This window comes from Tympanuchus pallidicinctus, unplaced genomic scaffold (assembly GCF_026119805.1).
Source record: "Tympanuchus pallidicinctus isolate F22 unplaced genomic scaffold, pur_lepc_1.0 scaffold22, whole genome shotgun sequence".
Taxonomy (NCBI): domain Eukaryota; kingdom Metazoa; phylum Chordata; class Aves; order Galliformes; family Phasianidae; genus Tympanuchus; species Tympanuchus pallidicinctus.
This window is the reverse complement of record NW_026294739.1, coordinates 19,871,350-19,889,343: the sequence shown is the minus strand read 5'-3', so window position 1 is coordinate 19,889,343 and position 17,994 is coordinate 19,871,350. Positions and strand designations below refer to the sequence as shown.

Genomic DNA, 17,994 nt, shown 5'->3' with positions numbered 1-17,994 from the left:
AGATTTCACTCTGTCAATCAGTAGTTCTTTATCATCAATACAGCAACATGTTTCAATTCAGGCCCCACATGACTTAAGCCCCTGGCAAAAGCTGCCTTATGGCATAAGAATAACATCACTTTTGGAAGACTTTTTTCTCCTGCTCCTTCCCAAAAGGGTACCCAATATAAAAAAAAAAACCTGTCAATACTTAAATGTAAATATATGCAGTGATGGGTGAAGTTAAGAGTAATCTCCTCGAAACCACAGAATAGTAATGAATAGTATTAACTTACCATCAACAAAAAGATTAAGAAGTTGGATTTTGTTTCTATGAAAAAACAAAACACACCTCACTTCTGAGGTTCTTTATTACTTTGTCAAAGACATTTTAATAGAGTTATTCTGGTATTCTGATCTAGCGTCCGAACCCAGCCAAAAACCTCCCTTGCAAGGAAAACCCCTCATTTTGTACTGATTTGGACTGCCAACTGGCTTCAATTTTTCAGCTTAATGAACACTGCAGTTCTAAGATGAGTTACGCTTTTCTGTTCACGTACAAAAAGACAGTCTAATAGATGTAAACTATTTATTGAATATTTGCCACCAATATTGTTAAATACATCATCTCGCAGTTTTCCGCTTTCAAGTTAAAATGTCAGAAACAGAACACCAAATATTTACAATTCTTATAAGGAATGTTACATAATGACACATTAAGGCGTAAATTCTTTTGGCTTATAATTCTGAAAAGAATGATAATAGCAAAAAGTGATGCAAAATCTTCATCGTGAGATTATGATTAAGCTACAATGTTTTACAAAAATATGGTGTAAGATGGCAATAATCCCATTCAAAATCCTGCATTAGGCCCCTCAAGAGAGGCTGATAATTTATACAGTCAAAACTTTAAAATTTACATAAAAGGTACCCTATCCACCATTGAAAAGTACAACTCTCAACATATACAGTTTTCAGGCCACAGTTTTGAAGGTCTGGAGTATCAAGTTGGTTTGATGAATTAGTCGGTTGGCACTAATGAACACATTTATTGCCCTGTTAGAAAAACAAAGATCGTGTTTTAGTCACTTCTCAAAGAATGCCATAATAAATACAGAGTTAAATCTGGATAACTAAACATATTAGCATCTAGGGAAAGTGCAAGCATCTTGATGTATTAGCATACTATGACGTACTTGCAGCTTACAACTGGCAAGCACTTATGTGCATAGCTATTTCTAAGAAGTCCATTGGCAGGAACTTGAAAAAACCTCAGTCCTTGATTACATAGTTCTAGGGTTTTAAGTAACAAAGGAAGTGCAGAGCAGACATCATTACATCTGTTCTTTTCATAGGTGAACATGATAATTTCAGAATTAGAAACGTTTTACTCGAGTACTGAGCATGCAGGCACATGGAAGCAACTTATTTCAAACACATGGGGTCACTGAGCATTCCAACTCGATGACACCTGTAAGAGTGGCTATTTTATGCAGTGCTCTTCCTTCCTCACACGAACAGGGTATCTTAATCTTAGCCCACACATTGTTCAAACAGATGTAAATTACTTTTTATTCCACAAGGAACACAGACATTACCTGAGATTTTCTGCAATACTGATAAGACCTGAGGCACTGTAAAGCTTATATCTACAACACAGGCAGCACAGCGTTTGCTCCACATCAGGCTGAACAAAGCTGGTCTTTCTCAGCATGTATGGGGTAAATGCATAACACAATTCTTGCCCCATTTTGTCCTACTTTCCCCCCAGGCACACCAGTTAGGCAAACAAGACCTTCTCACTGTGTATAAGCTTAGTACAAAAAGACACTTACTTTCCATCTTTAAAATAGGTTTTCAGAGTATCGCTGAAACTTTTGGAGTATTTTACAAACTCTTTCTTTTGGTGCTCAAGTGCCTAAGAAAAGAAAAACACCAACAAGTCTAAGCTGAGATGCTGCTGAGTACATTCTATTGAAGAGAGAAGTATGTGAGTATTATGTAGAGAAAGGAACAGGTTTACTGTGGTGATGGGTTGTTCTTTTTCTGTGCGTTTTCTTTTCTCAACTAGCCTTCCTTCAAAACTGTAGAGAATTACCACTGTCACTGACCAGTTATGCTCTCCTATTCAGCCTCTGATCAAAACAACATACTTCCTCTTCTCTTATCAGAAATATTGTATCAAAAAGTTATTCCACATACCCTCCGGTTCTGGTATTGGTATTTCTTGAAGACATTGTTTACTGTGTCAAGAAGTTCCTTTATTGCACTGGCGATGTCCCTGTTTGACAATGAAAAGCACTGTAATATCCACAAGCTATTCAACTCGGAGAAATTTAATCCTCTTAACAGTGGCACAGAAGGAATTTCAGATAGGATTTAGAGAAATCAAACACTAAAAAAAGTGACATGAACTTAACTTGCTAATTAGTAATTTGAACTACCATCTACTGACATGAGGATCTCTTAAAGAATGTTCAGTTCTGTTCTCACTTCTACTTATGAGAAACTCTTCCACTGGGAACAATTTTGCCAGCATCTCCCACAGGATTTGAGCATTCAGTTCTCAATGCAAAGTCAGGCCTCAAACTCCATAAAGATGTAAAATATTGTACTTACTTGATTGTCTGAAGAAACCTCACTCTGTCATTGATCTCATCTGGAATCTTACTAAGAATCTGTTTAAGTGCTCGTGCCTTTTCATTCAGATCTTGGAATTCTGGTTCTGGTCTTTCAATCATATACTCTAATAAGGTAGATATATGAAAAATGCCATTAGTTCTTCATCCCAAAGTTCCCACTGACATCTTAAGTAAAACATCACTTCACAATATGCACTGGCATTGCTATGATGGATTTCAAGGTATCAACAGAAGCAGCTGAACAATAACTTTTCTTACTGAAAACTGGAGAAAGAATAGAGCCCCATTTTTATTTCCAAATAATGCTGACAACGTTCTTACAACTGCTGATAACCAAACAGTATTAAAAGAACTTTAAGCCTATTGTATGTTGCTCTCCTGTCAGCATAACTGATGCTTTCAATTTGAATGGAGCTGCAAAAGGTGAACTTCCCACACAAACAGTTCAAAGCATGCATTTTTTTTTTTCCTCTTAGTCAAGAACATGTCTGGGGAGTTGAGGTGGTGGGACTGTTCCTACTCTTCAGCATGGCTGAAAAAGAATCTACTAAGACAAAGTAAACCTGTCCTGAAAAGAGGCAGGCAATGCATGTTCTTGTTTGGAGTACAATGAAGAAACCCCTTATGCAACATGAGACAAGGTATTACCTTCTACATCATCTGCTGCCATACGTAGGAGAGACTCTGTAAAGTTCACATCCACACTTTTTTTCTCCAGAATTTTCATAATAATGTCCTGTGTGAGGCCTGGATTTTCTTTTTCAGCCTGCATTGTAAGAAAACACTCTTAAAAATGCTCTGGAAATGCAACCATAATTGCAAGCACAAAAGCAGATTTTAATGCAACTCGCTTCATACACCAGACAGTTTGCTAGAAAATTTTCTATATTTTTCTTAGGTTACATCAGTGGTTTGATATTAATGACTTTATCAACAAACCCTTCTTCTCATTACAAAACTCTTCTTACTCAAGTTGACAGAAACTACTTTATGCTGTTGTACTCCTGTACTGTAACATAGCAGTATTCACAGTACCTGTTTTGCTATCACAGAAGTACGCTATGCTGAACAAGAACGAGAGTGTGTGTGTTTTGAGGTAGAACTACCACTTCCACCAATCTCAATTTCTCTGTTATTTGTATTCAGCTTAGCTCCTCAGCACTATCTACAAAGAACATTTAATTTGGAAGAGCTCTAATTGAGAACTGAGACTGCTCAGGCACACTCAGTAGAGAAACAGAAAAGCACAGCTTGGTTGTAAAGCTCAGTGTATCTTGCATGTATGCTTATTGTTGCTTTTGCTAAAAGCCCAAAAGATAACTACTAAATGTATTATGGAATCATACTTAAATCTTCATTCTTTAAGAATATATTAAATTAAAAGAAGCATTTCTTCAATTTCCTGCTAGATCTAAGTAAATGGAAATACCAAATACCAAACTTATCTTTCATCCACAAAAAAAAATCCCCTATTGATCTTATAAAGTTTTCCAAGCCTGATACATTCCTAGCTCTTCTGAGCACTTATCATACATTATCTTGTCCTATTATCACTGGATTTGTTACCACTATTGTTCCATCCTCAATGATTTATGCCACCTTAAAGCTTTCATGCAATGTAGACAAAGCAAGATAGTTTAAAATTGCTCAGCATACTTAAATCATTCTGATCACTAACATGTGCACATGTTCCAGACTTGCAGTCCATGCAATTGTACACTCATTGCTATTGAATATTACTGATCATAAAGGATGCATCCCTCAAACACGGTAATACAAGGAAGTTCTTTAAAGTTTCAACATATGTTGTTTAACTTTTAAATGCCCATTCTTCAATACAAATTACTTCTCACCTTAATAAAAGCTGCTCTCAGTGTCTGAGCTGCAGATAGATTTACTCTTTCTAGCTGCAATAGAAGTTTAGAATTATTAGCAATTTCAATGTTACCAGAACAGATCAAGCAAAATACGTAAGCCTTGCCTTATGAGTCCCAGTGAAAGAAAGGTACTGACAGAGGAAAAAAAGACTGATCTCATCTGAGGGATAAACAATATCAAGTATGATCCAAACAAACAGCACTGGATATGCTTTGTTTTTATTCAGCTAGCAGCAGAAATCTGACAGAAGACTTTTGAGAACATCTCGTCCATCTCTGATACTTGCCGAGATGGAAATATTCCAGTCAATTACAGCCATTAGCAGTAGAAATATAAATGTATCAGGCTGTTCACAGCTACGTGCTACACCGTGCCTCACTTCTTGTCACATAAAGCTACGTCAGATCTGGGAACATTAGAGCTGAAACAGCTCTGAAAGCAGCCTCCCAAAAATCTGGGTGTGCATTTACAGGGATGAAGGGAAAAAAGAACACCAAAACGACCCTTTCATAAGGAACCGCATGGTCAAGTAAAGTCTTTCTTACCTGCATTTTTGCTAATATCCTCAGCAAAACCTAATTAAAATAATATCAGGGCCAACATACATAGTAACTTTTGAGAAGCTTGAAACTGCATTTATTTGAAAGAAGGGTGAAACAATGCACAGAAATGAAGTGGTGCTAAGAAGTTCTCTCTGTCAAGGTAAGCAACCTGTTACTGCCATCAGATGTCCTAACACGAAGGGATTCTAAAGCAAAAGCACACAGCTTACCTCATTAAAGACAGGGTACATAACAGCATAGAGTGGCATGGAAACCATAGAAGTGGTCTCTGCTTCATTCTTCATCTCTTCCATTGTCATCCTCATTCAAAGTCCCACTTCTCAAGAAAAATGCTATAGAAGCAAAAGACTCCTCATTCACTGAAATGTTTCTTCTTTCTCCTCGTCGTGCAGGAATATTTGAAGAACTTGAGAAAAGTTGTCCTTGTGTTGAGAGGGAAAAAAAACCAACAAGTAATTATAAATGCTAATGACTGATTAGTGCTCAAATAGAAAAAAAACAAACACAGAACAACATCAGTTCCTGCCCAGAGTGTGGGAATTATGAGTTTAAGCAAGTATAGAATGGCTGCCTCATGCCATTTTAAACTCCCAATTCTGATTTATCAAACAAGCAGGTATTTTATAGGAACATGCTGCCACAAAATCTTCACTGCAAGTTCCTATGTAGTTCATTTCCCTACAAGTGATTTCACTCAATACACAATACAAAAATTGTGAATGCTGTATCTTTGTTCTTATATAAGCACAAGTCTTAAGTCATCTTTCCACTCAGGGTGTGTCAACAGTTATGTTAACTGAATGGAAAATTATTGTTCCAGTCACTGAACCTTGGTTTTGGAAGTTCTCCACCCAGTCCAGCTCATCGTGCCCAAGATAGTGCAATCATTGCTCAGACACAGAAATTAAGAGGGGCAAAAAAGGAAGATGGCTGCCCCATGGTTCATAAGAAATCCTTATGGCAGACAGCTAGATTTGGTGTTCAACAAGTTAAGACTTTGAGAATATTTCACACACCATAACTGAGTTGAAGAACCTAATGTCCAATTTAGGAATAAAGATGCAAATGTTTTTATTTCTTTGATTTTCTCTGTATTTAATGTGCTATGGGAGGTTTTTCTCTCCCAGGAACCTTCAGACATCGAGCATCTGTATGCCCAAGTACCAGATTTTACTGATATTTTAGCAAGCGAATAGAGTGACATTTATAAGCAACAGTAAAAACTACAGCAACAATCAATATCACTTGGCAATATTTTGAACGGGACAAAACATGCTAAGACACTTCAAGCTGTATTCCCCATTCTGCTCTGCACTGGCTAGAAATTTCCCCTTCACAACTATTTAAATAACAAAACATTTAATCTTTTTGCCCAGGGCAAGTACATAGAAGTGAAATTAGTTATTGATCCAAGTAAGCACATGAGGAACTCGGATGGCTACAAATGCCACGCATGCCTCACGTGTGCATGTGACTGGGTTGGATACAGCCCAGTGCCATCGCACTCAGGAGCAGGTCACATCACAGGAATAGCCAGCAGCTGGGCAGGAACATTAAGAAGAAGAAATCAAATGTAAATATAGAAACAAGTGACAGTTCTTCATACAAACTGTGACATGGATTATCTACTGCAAAAACTCCTATCTTTCCTCTTCTTGATTCAAACCTTCAGTGCGACACATAAGCAGACTCACTGGGTCCTTATAAAGGAATGTACAGCTATGTTGGCATGAATGGTATTCCAGATCAAGACTCACTTATTTTTCTGTTTACTACCTACCAGCAGCTATTTTACATACATTTATCAACAACATGGAAGAACACAAGTGAATATTCATCATTTCCCCCAAATGGGAACATCTTTAAACCATGTGTTTCCAAGTTACACAAATTGATGCCAAGTCTACACCCATAAGGAGGGGGGGGGACTGGTCTGAACAAGTTTCCTCCACCAGTGCAAGTACAAGCTGTCCCATTTCTTACACATGCGTACTGCTGGCACCAGCAACTCTGCCATGTCATGGGCAGGGTGGAGAGAGAGCTGTTTGCTTTCCTCTTTAATTCTGTGTCTCTGGAAGCTCAGTAAGATAAACACTCAAGCAAGACAGCACACAAAGGAGCATCACAGAAGACAGCATTCAGAAATTGCCTGCAAGTGTTTATCTAAAGTATTGTGCTGTCAGAGCAAGCTTTTCAAGCAGGTAACTGAACATCACTGAACATTACCCAAAGATTTTTGATCAGAAGCAGAAGGGCAAAAAAGGACAAAGCAAGCATTAGACATAGTTACAGTGTTTTTATGGGTTAGCAGTATCCAGGTAGAAAATAAAAGACTAACTGAAATGATAGATTTTTATGACAATGAAAACCTATTGCACTGTGGACTACCATGAAAGACTCATTTTCTGAAGAGCTATAAGCTACTGTTACTAATCTATGGTACCATTAAACACCCCATATAAAAACAATTATACACCATCCATTACCTCTTTAGCAGGCAAAGACATTCCTCAAACAAGGTAAATCAACCCTGGATTCACTTTATCACAGAGGACTCAAGGGATTGAAGACAAGAGGTGTTTTTTGAGACTGAGGACAAGAGGTGCTTTTAAATACATGTGCACACAAAAAACAGGCAAGAGAATCAAAGACTTTTGTTGGCAGCATCAGAAATAAGTCTCAAATACAATTTAGACCATCAAAACAGTAATTAACCCCATTATTCAGCTGAATTATTAGATAGATCAGCAGCCCTCAAATGCTGTTGCTGTGTGGGGCTTTTCTGACATTCAAAAAAGCTGGAATAAGATCCTATTAATAGGTGACCCATTCTAATACCACGCTGTCACATGGTATGGAGAGCCCTGGCAAATTGCTGTTAGATGCAAAAAAGGTGTTACTCAACTGGCCAATCTGTTAATTGGTCTGAGGGAAAAGACAAGGAGAAATCAGGATACACTGTAAGAGCTATGGGAAAAGACAGACTGCTAAATATCATCTGCATAGGAGATTTTTTTCTTTACGCAGCAATCCCACAGATTCAAATGTAGCCTGTTCACCAGCATGTGTAATTACAAGCCATGCCTCACCCCTATCAGATGAAATCAATCATCAGAGAGAAAGAACAAGATGGATATAGTGAGTGTCAAGCGAATTTAAATTTGAAAACAACACTAAGATGCAAGCTAATCCAATCCTGTCTGTTCAGCATTAAGCCAAACGCATCGAGCCCTATTCCCAGAGAATAACTAATACAGAATCTAATTTCACTGTCAATACAAAACTTATGTTATAACCTTTAATGTTTCAGCACCAAAAGACTATCCCAACTATTCAGCAGTCGCAAAACCAGCACATTTTTAGATAAATTTCAATGAATTCTGTTACAGACTTATCCCTCCATTTCCACTCAATGAGGTTTTCAATCATTCAATTGAACCGTGGAGGAAAAAAGCCACACAACACCCCACACTCACACAAACTTCCTGTAAAGCAAAAAGGACAAAAAGCAAGAAACTCCACATTTTCCAAAAATGTACAGCTACTGTTATCAGTGCCCAAGATATAAGCTTGCTTCTCTCATCTGTGCTGTTTTCTGACAGGCACTGAAAATCAAGTAGCAGAATTGAAGAGAAATTGAATTCACTCCTCAGCTATGTCACCTACCCACACCACTGGTGCTGTCTCTATTCCATTCTCAAGGCTCCATTTATCTCAGATGTAGAAAATCTTAAAGTATTCATGCTATTTGTTTTTAAGCCAACTACTAAGAGGAAGAAGGCCTGAGGCACTGATGTACCTGCATGATTAATTCAATGGCTGGCTTTTAGGACAGAACCAGAAGTCACTGCTCTGCTCCTATAGAAAGAGATTATCCCCATTACCAAGAAGTTCTGCTCCACTTCTCGTAATGAGGATTCAAGAAGGTTGTGTTAAGAAAAAAATCCTCCAAGATTTGAGTTATCAGAAAAACTTACTTAAGCTCAGTAAGAAATATGGAGGTAAAAACAAACACTTAACTTGAGGTCTGTCCCAAATTCAGAGGCAAAGATCTTCGCCTCCACTTGTAAAAGCACTGTGCATGGCCAATATGCTGTTTTAACAATGTATGTACCTGGTGCATAGCTTGGTACCTTCAAGTTTCTCTTATTAACAGTTATTTAAAAGTAACTAAAAAAAAAAATCAACACACAAGTTTTCCCTGTCAGGAGAGAAGTTACCTGCACAGTATTTCCAATTATAGATCATAATCACTCCCCCTGTACAACTTTGACTGTTCAGTACAAAGCTTGAAGCCTTTGTGCCTCAGATAATGAGCTACTTATCTTTTTTAGAGCCTGGGAGACTTGTGGACAGGGTGGTTGAATTCACTGAAATTGGTATCTAGAGCAGCCGTGATGATAACAACCTGCGCATTCTAAAACCAGTGAAGACAACAAGAAACTTAAAACAGGCTGCCTACTGTACAGGTTCTGTGTTCTGCTGACTCTCATATTCAGCAGCTTCACTAAAGAGATGCAAAATGAGTATTATCAGAAAATAGCACTGCAGTTTAATAAGCATCTTCAATTTGCCAAGAGCAAACATTCACTTCTCAAATACCTGCATGCACATTTATTGCAGCCACTTCCAGGTGAATGCACTCTGACAAAGCATAACTGCTTGTGCATTTTATTATTGTGAGGCCAATTTGTGTGACTAATTCAAGTTGCACAAACTCAAACCCAAGATGCCTATTTTTAGACAGTTACTTTAAAAAAAATCCAAACCCATTCTGAAATCAGGCTTACAGTACATTCACAGTCTGAAATTCAGAATGGAAGTTGTTTAATATGCTCTAATATAAATACTTTGTTTTTGAGTCTGCCTATTGCATGAGAAACGACAGCTGCCCCGACCAGGCTCTAATTTCATTTGTTAGCCCAACGAATAATATTTGGCTTCCATAGAACGGCTTAGGTTGGAAGGGACCTTAAAGCCCACTCAGTCCTAAGCCCCGATGTGGGCCACTAGCTCAGGCTGCCCAGGGCCCATCCACGGCCTTGGGCACCTCCAGGGATGGGGCACTCACAACTGCAGACAGCAGTGCCAGGGCCCCACCACTCTGAGCCAAGAATTTCCCCCAAAGTCCTAACCAGAATCTCTCTTTTATGTTTTAAAAGCCCTTCCCCCTAGTCCTATCACTACTGACCCACATACAAAGGTGGTTTCTCTCCTATTAATATGCTCTCCTTAAGTACTAGGAGGCTACAAAGAGATTTCCCTAAGCCTTCTCTTCTCCAATACAACACAGAATAAGACAACGCATCCTTGCTTCTCTTTCAAGCTCTTTTTCTTCTCCTTGGGAAGTTGAAAGTAAAACCATTCAGTTGCTATTGCCCTATCAACCACTGACAGATAAGCCACAAACAGTTCCAAACACAATAACACATCGGCATGGGTAAACAACCAGCGCTCAGCAATCAGTCAGCCTGATAACAAGCACACATCCACCTGCCCCAAGGCTTCAGCAGCATACTCGTGCCCCCTACATGGGCAAGCCTCAGGAAGGCCGGACACTCATCGCTCATTAATCACATAATAGCACCAACACCTGCCCAAAGCTCGGTGCTCACAGGCACTTTCTCTTCTCCCTCTGCCTTCTGGGTAGGCAGAAGGCCCAACCTAGAGCGAGCCGGGCCCGGCCCTATCAGCGCCGTTCAGCAATACGAGGCCGGGCTACAAATACACGGCGGGCCTAGCGCTACCAGGAACGGCCGAGGGGCTGCAGGCGGAGATTGCCGCCCTGCCCTTCCAGGAGGGCCCCGAGCAGGAAGGACGGGGACAAGGACGAGCCCTCGGTCTGGGTCACGCCGCTGATGGGCCGCTCCCGCAATAGAGAGGAAAAGGCCGAGGCCCACACCACGCTCACCTGCGGCAGGCGCTTCTTACGCCTCTACCCGGCCCCCATGCCCGAAAGAGTTTTACGCTCCTAACGTAGCACAGCCCCAAAGGAAAAGCCGGGCCCTACGCAAACACGCCCAGTGACCCCCGTCCTCTCCCTTCCTCTACGTGCCCTTATCCTCGCAACACCCAGTCCAAAAGAGAAGACGAAGAGCTCACCTCACCCCCTTACCTCAGCTCCCCTCCGCCCCGCAAAGCCCACAGAGCTCCGAGGGGCTTCTCCACTGTACCGGAAGCCCTACGAGAAGGAAGCGTCCGCCGTGTTACCACACACCAGGCGTTGTCCGGAACTAACCGGCAGCCCCGCAGGCCCCTGGGATTCGTAGTCCGCTCCACTCAACTACAAAGCCCACAATGCAACACGGCAGCAAAATGGGCGGGTGGAGAAGGAAAGAGGAGGAGCAGAGGGCATCCAATCAGAGCTCAGATCTGAATGAGTGGGCGGGGCCTCGGCGGGGCGGGGCGGGGCGCGGCGGGCATATCCCGGCGCAGGCAGCGGCGGTGGCAGTACTTCTCACGGTGGAGCGTTGAGGGGGGTGGTGCTGAGCTTCTTTGCTGAGCAGGGTAAGCGCTGTTAGCCTGTTGTTGTCGGTACCGGCGTTGCGGTTGGTGCTGTGGGGGGGGTGGGTTGCGGTTCGTTGTTTGCGTAGCGTGAAGCTGTGTGAGGCGCCTAGGGTCTCTGGGTTGTGAGGGGAGGACAGGAACGCTCGCGCCGCGCTGACCGTTAGCGCCTGAGGGGAGGCGGCGGGCGGTGCGGGGCTGTGTGGGGAGCGAACGGAGGTGGGAGAGAGGAGCGGTAACGCAGCCTCCCGCTGTCCCAGCACCTGCTGCCTGTCCACCTGCGTGTGCCATCCGCCACGCTGCGGTATCCTGACGCTCTGTCCCGGCTGTGGGGTGAGCGTAATGGAACGCGGCTGCTGCCCCAGCCCTGTGCTGAGGTGCTTGGCTCGGTGCTGCTCTGCGCGCGTCCCCGATGTGGGCTGTTTGAGAGCGGTCGCCTTACTTTCTGTGCTTTCTGTTAACTGCGCTATTGGGAAGCTCTGAAAATGAATTCTGGTCAAAACGCAGCTCGGTTCTGGGATTGCTTCTCTATTCCTGATGTATCGGTGTGCAACTTTTCCATATTCCGTTTGACTTTAACGAGGCGTATGGGTTTTAGTGCGAGCAGGTGATAAATGGGTAAATCGCGGTGCTCCCGAATGCCGGCTGCATCTCCTTGCAGCACCGAGGTGTTGAAGTGGGAAGGCACTGACATCTGTGTGTGGGAGCGGAGCCTTGTGTGCGCTGCCCATGCATGGTACCAGTGCCCACCATCTGCACGAAGGTAGGGAAGGATGCTGAAAAACGAGTGCTGGATTTGCAGTGCTTTATTACGTGCATGGAGTGTTTGTTTGGATTCCTCAGTTATTTTCTTTCTGTTTCCGATGCGATCAGTGCTTCAGTCCAACAGCAAGCCTTGCTGGTTTGTTTAGGTGAGAGACACCAAAATGTCATAGTGTGGGTTGAGGTATAGGTATGCCTATGATATTTTCACTTCTTGGTGGCTTTGAAGCCAAGTTACAAAGCTGCAGTCCTACTGGTGCTAATATTTTATTTGAAATCATAGAGTTAATAATACTTTATAATGCTTTTCTAGATTTTATTTTAGCAATAAGCTATTTCCCACTTCATTATTTTTTCAGCTTTTTTATTTTTCAGAGTGGTAGCTTGGTTGAGTGTGGTGAGGAATGGCTGTTCAGGAGGTGAGAGTAGGGAGGAAAGGCTTTTACTTTGAGATGTGTTTTGTCTATGGAATTGCATGGAGCAGCTATGAGGTAACAAAACATGATGTCATGTGGTGAGGTTAATCTGGTTTAGGTTTTAAAATTTGTTTTGACTCGCTCACCTCACTCATTATTTTTAGTAAGTAGTTTCATCATGTGTATACAAAAGCATTTATGAAGCTGCTATTTGTCTACTCACATTTTTCTGAAACTATGAGTTATCTTGTGTATGCGTTGGTCTATTGAAATCCTGAGTTACTGTGCTGCTGACTTAAGTTGATTCTGAAAATGGCCTGCAATTAATGCACCTGTTAAGTGTCTTTGATTCTGTTGGAACCTATGGCTTTGGTGTGCTTCTTAAGATGTAGGTCTTCTGTTACCTTCTCTTCCAGTCATAAAAGAACATGTTCAGACCGTTCAGCAGAGCTCCAGGAGTGTCTGAGCATTCTGTCATTGTAATCTCCCCCCACTTATTCTGTAGGTGTAAATGTCATATGTTTACCTGTCTCTTAATTCAGCTTCTGTTGTATGACTAAATGTAGCAGTGAAGAGGAGCTGGTGCTGGTAGGATTCTTTGCATCAAGCTCTTGCTATTTCAAGGTCTTCAGAATGTTGTCCAACCAATGTATCTGCATGGTATCTGTTGAGTCATGGCCTGAAGCACTGAGCACCTAGAGAAAGGACCTGGTCAGCCCTTGGTGCACAGGTGAAGGCAATTCAGCTGTGTGACCAGAGGGGGTCGAGTCTGACTGCCCCTCTTTTAGACTTCATTGAAGGGCTGCGTGCCACTGGGGGAGGATCTCAGTTTGGAGATTCCTCCCTTGTGGAGTTTTCCCTGTGAACCTAAGCCTTTAGAGAGGGGTGAGCACTCTTCCTTTGTAACGCCGTTCATTTGCATTAGTCTCTTTGCTACTGTGTTCCTATATTGCTGTTCCACTGTGTTGACCTTTCTGATTGTTGCACTGTCTTACTGGTTTCTCCAACTGGAGTTTGTGCTGCTCTTGGTCTATGAAGACGCATCTCTGATGTGCTTGAGTATCTTTTAAAGTAACTTGACATGTTTGTGCAGACAGTACTTTATTCTGTCTTTGTAAAGTCACTGTTTGAACATGAATTAACAGTCTTAAGTCCTATGTTCAGGACTTCAGGACTCTGTGATTCTCTGTGGTTAAAAGTATTTTTAAAACTGGCATAGGAACATGGGTTTAAAATTGCCTAGTTTTCTTTGTTTTATACAGTTGCTTCTCTTTGACATAGGAGATAACCCTTAATACTTAAAGTGATGGGCAGATATTAGGGGTAGGACATCTATGAAGTAAGCTGTTTAGTGGTAACTTTGTACCTTTAAAGACCAGAGTAGTTGATTTAAATTTGGAAGCATCTTCAAAATAGTTGGGTTCAATTTCTTTTGAGTGTTTTTAGTCATGTGCATGTGAGAAGGCTTGTGGATTTTGTTAGCGATTGGGTAGAACTAAATGTAAGTGTAGGTAAGATAACCTGTGCATCCTGTTAATGAGCCTCCATTTTTCCTGTTCATCTCACACACACAATCCGCTTCTTGTTGCTCCTTCAGCCAAGCCAATGTTGGGTGTCTGTAGCACAGCCTTTAATAGCAGCCAGCCCTCCCTGGTAGGGTGCTCACTGCCTGGCATTGCTTGGCAGGGCAGCAGTGGTGTTCTTTTGTCTGTTTGTGTTGTGGGTAATTCTGAGCTGCATCTCCTCTGGTGACCTGAAATGTCTGACAAGAAATTGCTCTTATGTGGTGTGATAAAAATATCAACTCTAAGGTCACATTTTGCTTTGTTTAATACATTTCAAAGCTAATGATTATGAGAACAGCAGAGTGTGGCTAATGTGATAAAAGCTGTGTGAGTTACCCACGTTCTTCTTGGTCTTCTAGAGTCATTGCAAAGCAGCTCTAGCTATGAGATGGGAAAAGAGAATGTTTTGTTGATATAAGCTAATTAGTTAAATATGCACCTTGCTTTTGGTTAATAAGATTTGACCTTCTGTACTGTGAAGAATTTTTGGTTTTGTCGAGTGTTTAAATATGGTAATTCTTCAAGAATATTTTCTCAGATCTTGAGACTGTTGTTTTTTTGGGAGGGACGACTGATAGTTACATGTGTATTCCTGCTGGAAGGAATTTGAGCAGTATGGTTGTGCTCAGTTTTAACCAAATAGCTGCCTATTAATCAGAGATACCTTCCTGTTGATTTGGTTGTTCTCCAGCCTTGCAGTTTTTCATCATTACTGTTACTGCTAAACTAATAATTGCTTAATAATGTGAAGGATATCTAATCTGCTGTGCGTGTCTGAGGAAAAGTTTGACCTCGTGATGCCTTGAGACTGGTGGGCTGCAGGCTTCTAGAAAAATCACTTCTATCCAAATAGAAAATGTGCTCAGTGAGGTTTCCTGCTTATACAAACAGAAATGTTTCTTAGCTAAGAGTGATCTCCCGAGTCCTTCAGTTCCTGAGCTCATTTGTTTTCATGTATTTTGTTATCTGAGCATTTGTCTGTGGAGTGGGCTTGGGGTTTCCCTTGCATGAGAAGGGTGCCTTCTCATCACCTGCTTTCCAACTTCTTGTGACAACGTATTTAAGATTTTGTTTTAATTCTGGAATTGACTGAATTTTGCTCAGATTTTAAAAGCCCTAATTAGCTTCACAATAAAATGTGCTCAAATGCTTGTACCAGATGTGAACTTTACCTAGTGAGCTTCTTGAGCAGAGATACCACTGCAGCCCTTGGCTTGCTAAGGAACTTTAGAGTAAGCTAGAGAGCTTGGACATCCACTTCATAATGTTATCTTTTAACTGATCTTGGCATGTCAGAGTAATGTTGGAAGCATGGGTACTTTACTGAAGTCAGCCTGTCTGAATACCTCATGATCACTGAGGCACTGGAGACTGCCTCCTGCCTTGATAATAGAGCAAAATGCTGTTTTTTCAGTAACAACCATTCCTGTCTGAGGTAATGCTCGCTGCCCCAGTTTTCCCTGTGTGCATCTTGGTTATATAAGTTACAGCTACAAAGAAAATAGGTTTAAAGATTGAAGATTTCTTTTTTTTCTTTTTTTAATTGGCAAACTAAAACTGCCTTTTTGGAATACTTTTCTTTCTACTTCTAAATCTAAAGCAGCTCTTTGAGCATTTAATGATCGGGTGTTTCACATCACAATTTGAACTTACTGAACCAACTCATGTTTTCTTTCTCACTTCTTTCCAAAAAGCATTTAATCTGGTTTCTAAACTATTTAAAAATATTAATCAAAGCCTATGCCCAGACAGTGAGCTTGTTGTAATACTAGGTTTTCAACTGGAGATCCTTTGGGTGTGAAGGAAAGAGGAAAGAGTTGTGAGTAGTGGTGAAGCCCACAGGTGAGTGATATCTGTATCAGCCAAGGGGAAAGAGAAGTGGGGAGGAGACAGGAAAGCCGAGTCGCTTTTGCTGTAGATATGTCAGCTTGTTGACTTGTTAATTTCAGTTTACTCAAAAAGCAGGAGGAGGAAATGCTGATGTCTGCAAAAGCGCAAGTTATTAGTGGGAACCAAAAGGTGTCTAATGATTCTTACAAGAACTCAAGAGAAATAAACTTCTCTAACTAAATTCTAAGACGCTGTAGTGTAGTAATTGTTTTGTAAAGCATGCGTACATGCATATGGTAACTGAGAACCTCTTTATTAAGTAGCATTGTTTGTTCACAATAACTTTACAGGCAGCAACTGGTTTTATAATGAAACAAAGCTGACTCAGTGCCTCTAAAATAGCCTCAGATAATATTTGACAAAAGTGACATTTGAATTGAAGATCGCAGAATAGCCTTTTAGTTTAACACTTTATAAACCTCTCATGCTTGCAGCTTAATGTGGAAGAGGACCTTGTTTGAACACCATACGTGCTTCTATACCTCTTTAGCTTCTTGTCCTGTGATGCCAGCAGTGATTTTCCCAGTCAGAAGTCATGAACACGTATTCCATGTTCTACCATTTCCATCTGCCCTGAGAGAAGTTATTCCTGAAGGCCACATAATTAAGGATTTGAGAATACAGAAATCATAGTGTATGAGAATTGGATAAGGCAGTGTTAAAAGAGCATACATCTATCAATTGTAATGTAATTGTAGGAGAGTCAGAGCTGAGATCTTAAATGAACAGTTTTGATCTTCTGTTGCCATACTAATGTAATGAAATTGACTTTCAGAGTTAATAGGAAGGATTTTGTTGCTAATGGCATAAACAGAAAATAGTTTCTGAAATATACCGCCTGATGAGCTTCCCCTGAAAAAGTGTTTAAAATCTCAGGAATGAGAATGGCTGATATCTAACTTCCTCTGCTCCGCAGCTCCCAGGGTATGGGACAGGTATGTGAAGAGCATCCTTAAATGGCTGCTTGAAATTCAGCAGGGCGTGAGGAAACATTGCTAATAAAAGCATGTCTGAAGGAGTGAGCAGCATGGAGCCATTGTGGTGCTTCAGGGCTGTGGGTGTTCCTGTTTGTCCTGGGGACAGGCACATGTCACTGATGTCTGAAAGCAGCTCCTCAGTTCACTGCATGCTGCAACTATGCTTGTTCTCTCCTTGCCATAGGAGAGCCTTTCATTAGTCCTCCCCAGTATCTCTGAGGCAAAGAAAATGTCATAATAGCACAAATAAGCATGTGGATTTGGAACCTTTTGGGTCTCTGCTTGCACAGAAGCTACTTAGCATCATCTGTAGCTGGCAATTTCAGTCTGCTCTCCCTGTAGTGCATGCACTGAAATACTGAAGAAAGCAGAATATTAGTTTTATGAAGAGATGCTAAGGAAAAACAAGCAAGCATGTGTCTAATTAGGGCAGGTAGAAAAGTTATCCATGGGAGTGAGTCAGGAACAAGGTGGCTGTAAGTATATTTGGGGCATTTACATGCAGGAATCAATGTCATTGTTTTTTCATGTGTGAAGGAGCAAAATGTATGTGTAATATCAATACATGGTGTGCTTCTGAGTTTGCATTTTCATAGAGTGAGTGTGAAATACCGTTTTGTTTTGAGAAGACAAGCCCTTGGTCATAGGAAATAAGTTATTGAAGTGATAGGTGTGTATCAGACTGGCAAGCAGATGTCCAACACTTCATAGTTATGCTGAGTACTCTCTATGCCCCCCTTGATTCCTCAGCCCATGTGGTGGTAGTTTAATTTGACTTTTTCTCGGAACCTGATCCAGTGGATTTTCAAGGTCCTTTC

The 17,994-nt window shown here is 41.1% G+C and overlaps 2 protein-coding genes across 3 annotated transcripts in view; one reads left to right on the top strand and one right to left on the bottom strand.

Annotated features, from left to right (window-relative positions):
* Positions 1-554: 554 nt before the first annotated feature.
* On the bottom strand, positions 555-11,341 carry PDCD10 (programmed cell death 10). Of its 2 annotated transcripts, none has more exons than XM_052686031.1 (8): positions 11,165-11,341; positions 5,272-5,484; positions 4,475-4,528; positions 3,270-3,387; positions 2,599-2,725; positions 2,182-2,260; positions 1,815-1,897; positions 555-1,035 (listed from the first exon to the last, which is right to left on the bottom strand). In XM_052686031.1, the coding sequence occupies exons 2-8, from the start codon at positions 5,365-5,367 to the stop codon at positions 954-956; spliced, it is 639 nt and encodes a 212-aa protein (XP_052541991.1). In that variant the 5' UTR covers positions 5,368-5,484; positions 11,165-11,341; the 3' UTR covers positions 555-953. The 2 variants fall into 2 exon arrangements, with proteins under 2 accessions (XP_052541991.1, XP_052541990.1); XM_052686030.1 differs by having other exon boundaries at positions 11,178-11,341.
* A 121-nt stretch (positions 11,342-11,462) lies between these two features.
* Positions 11,463-17,994, top strand: part of SERPINI1 (serpin family I member 1) — a 38,564-nt gene continuing 32,032 nt past the window's right edge. Inside the window, exon 1 of the mRNA XM_052686305.1 lies at positions 11,463-11,569. The gene's annotated coding sequence lies outside the window, so the exon portion shown is untranslated. The remainder of the gene's footprint in view (positions 11,570-17,994) is intronic.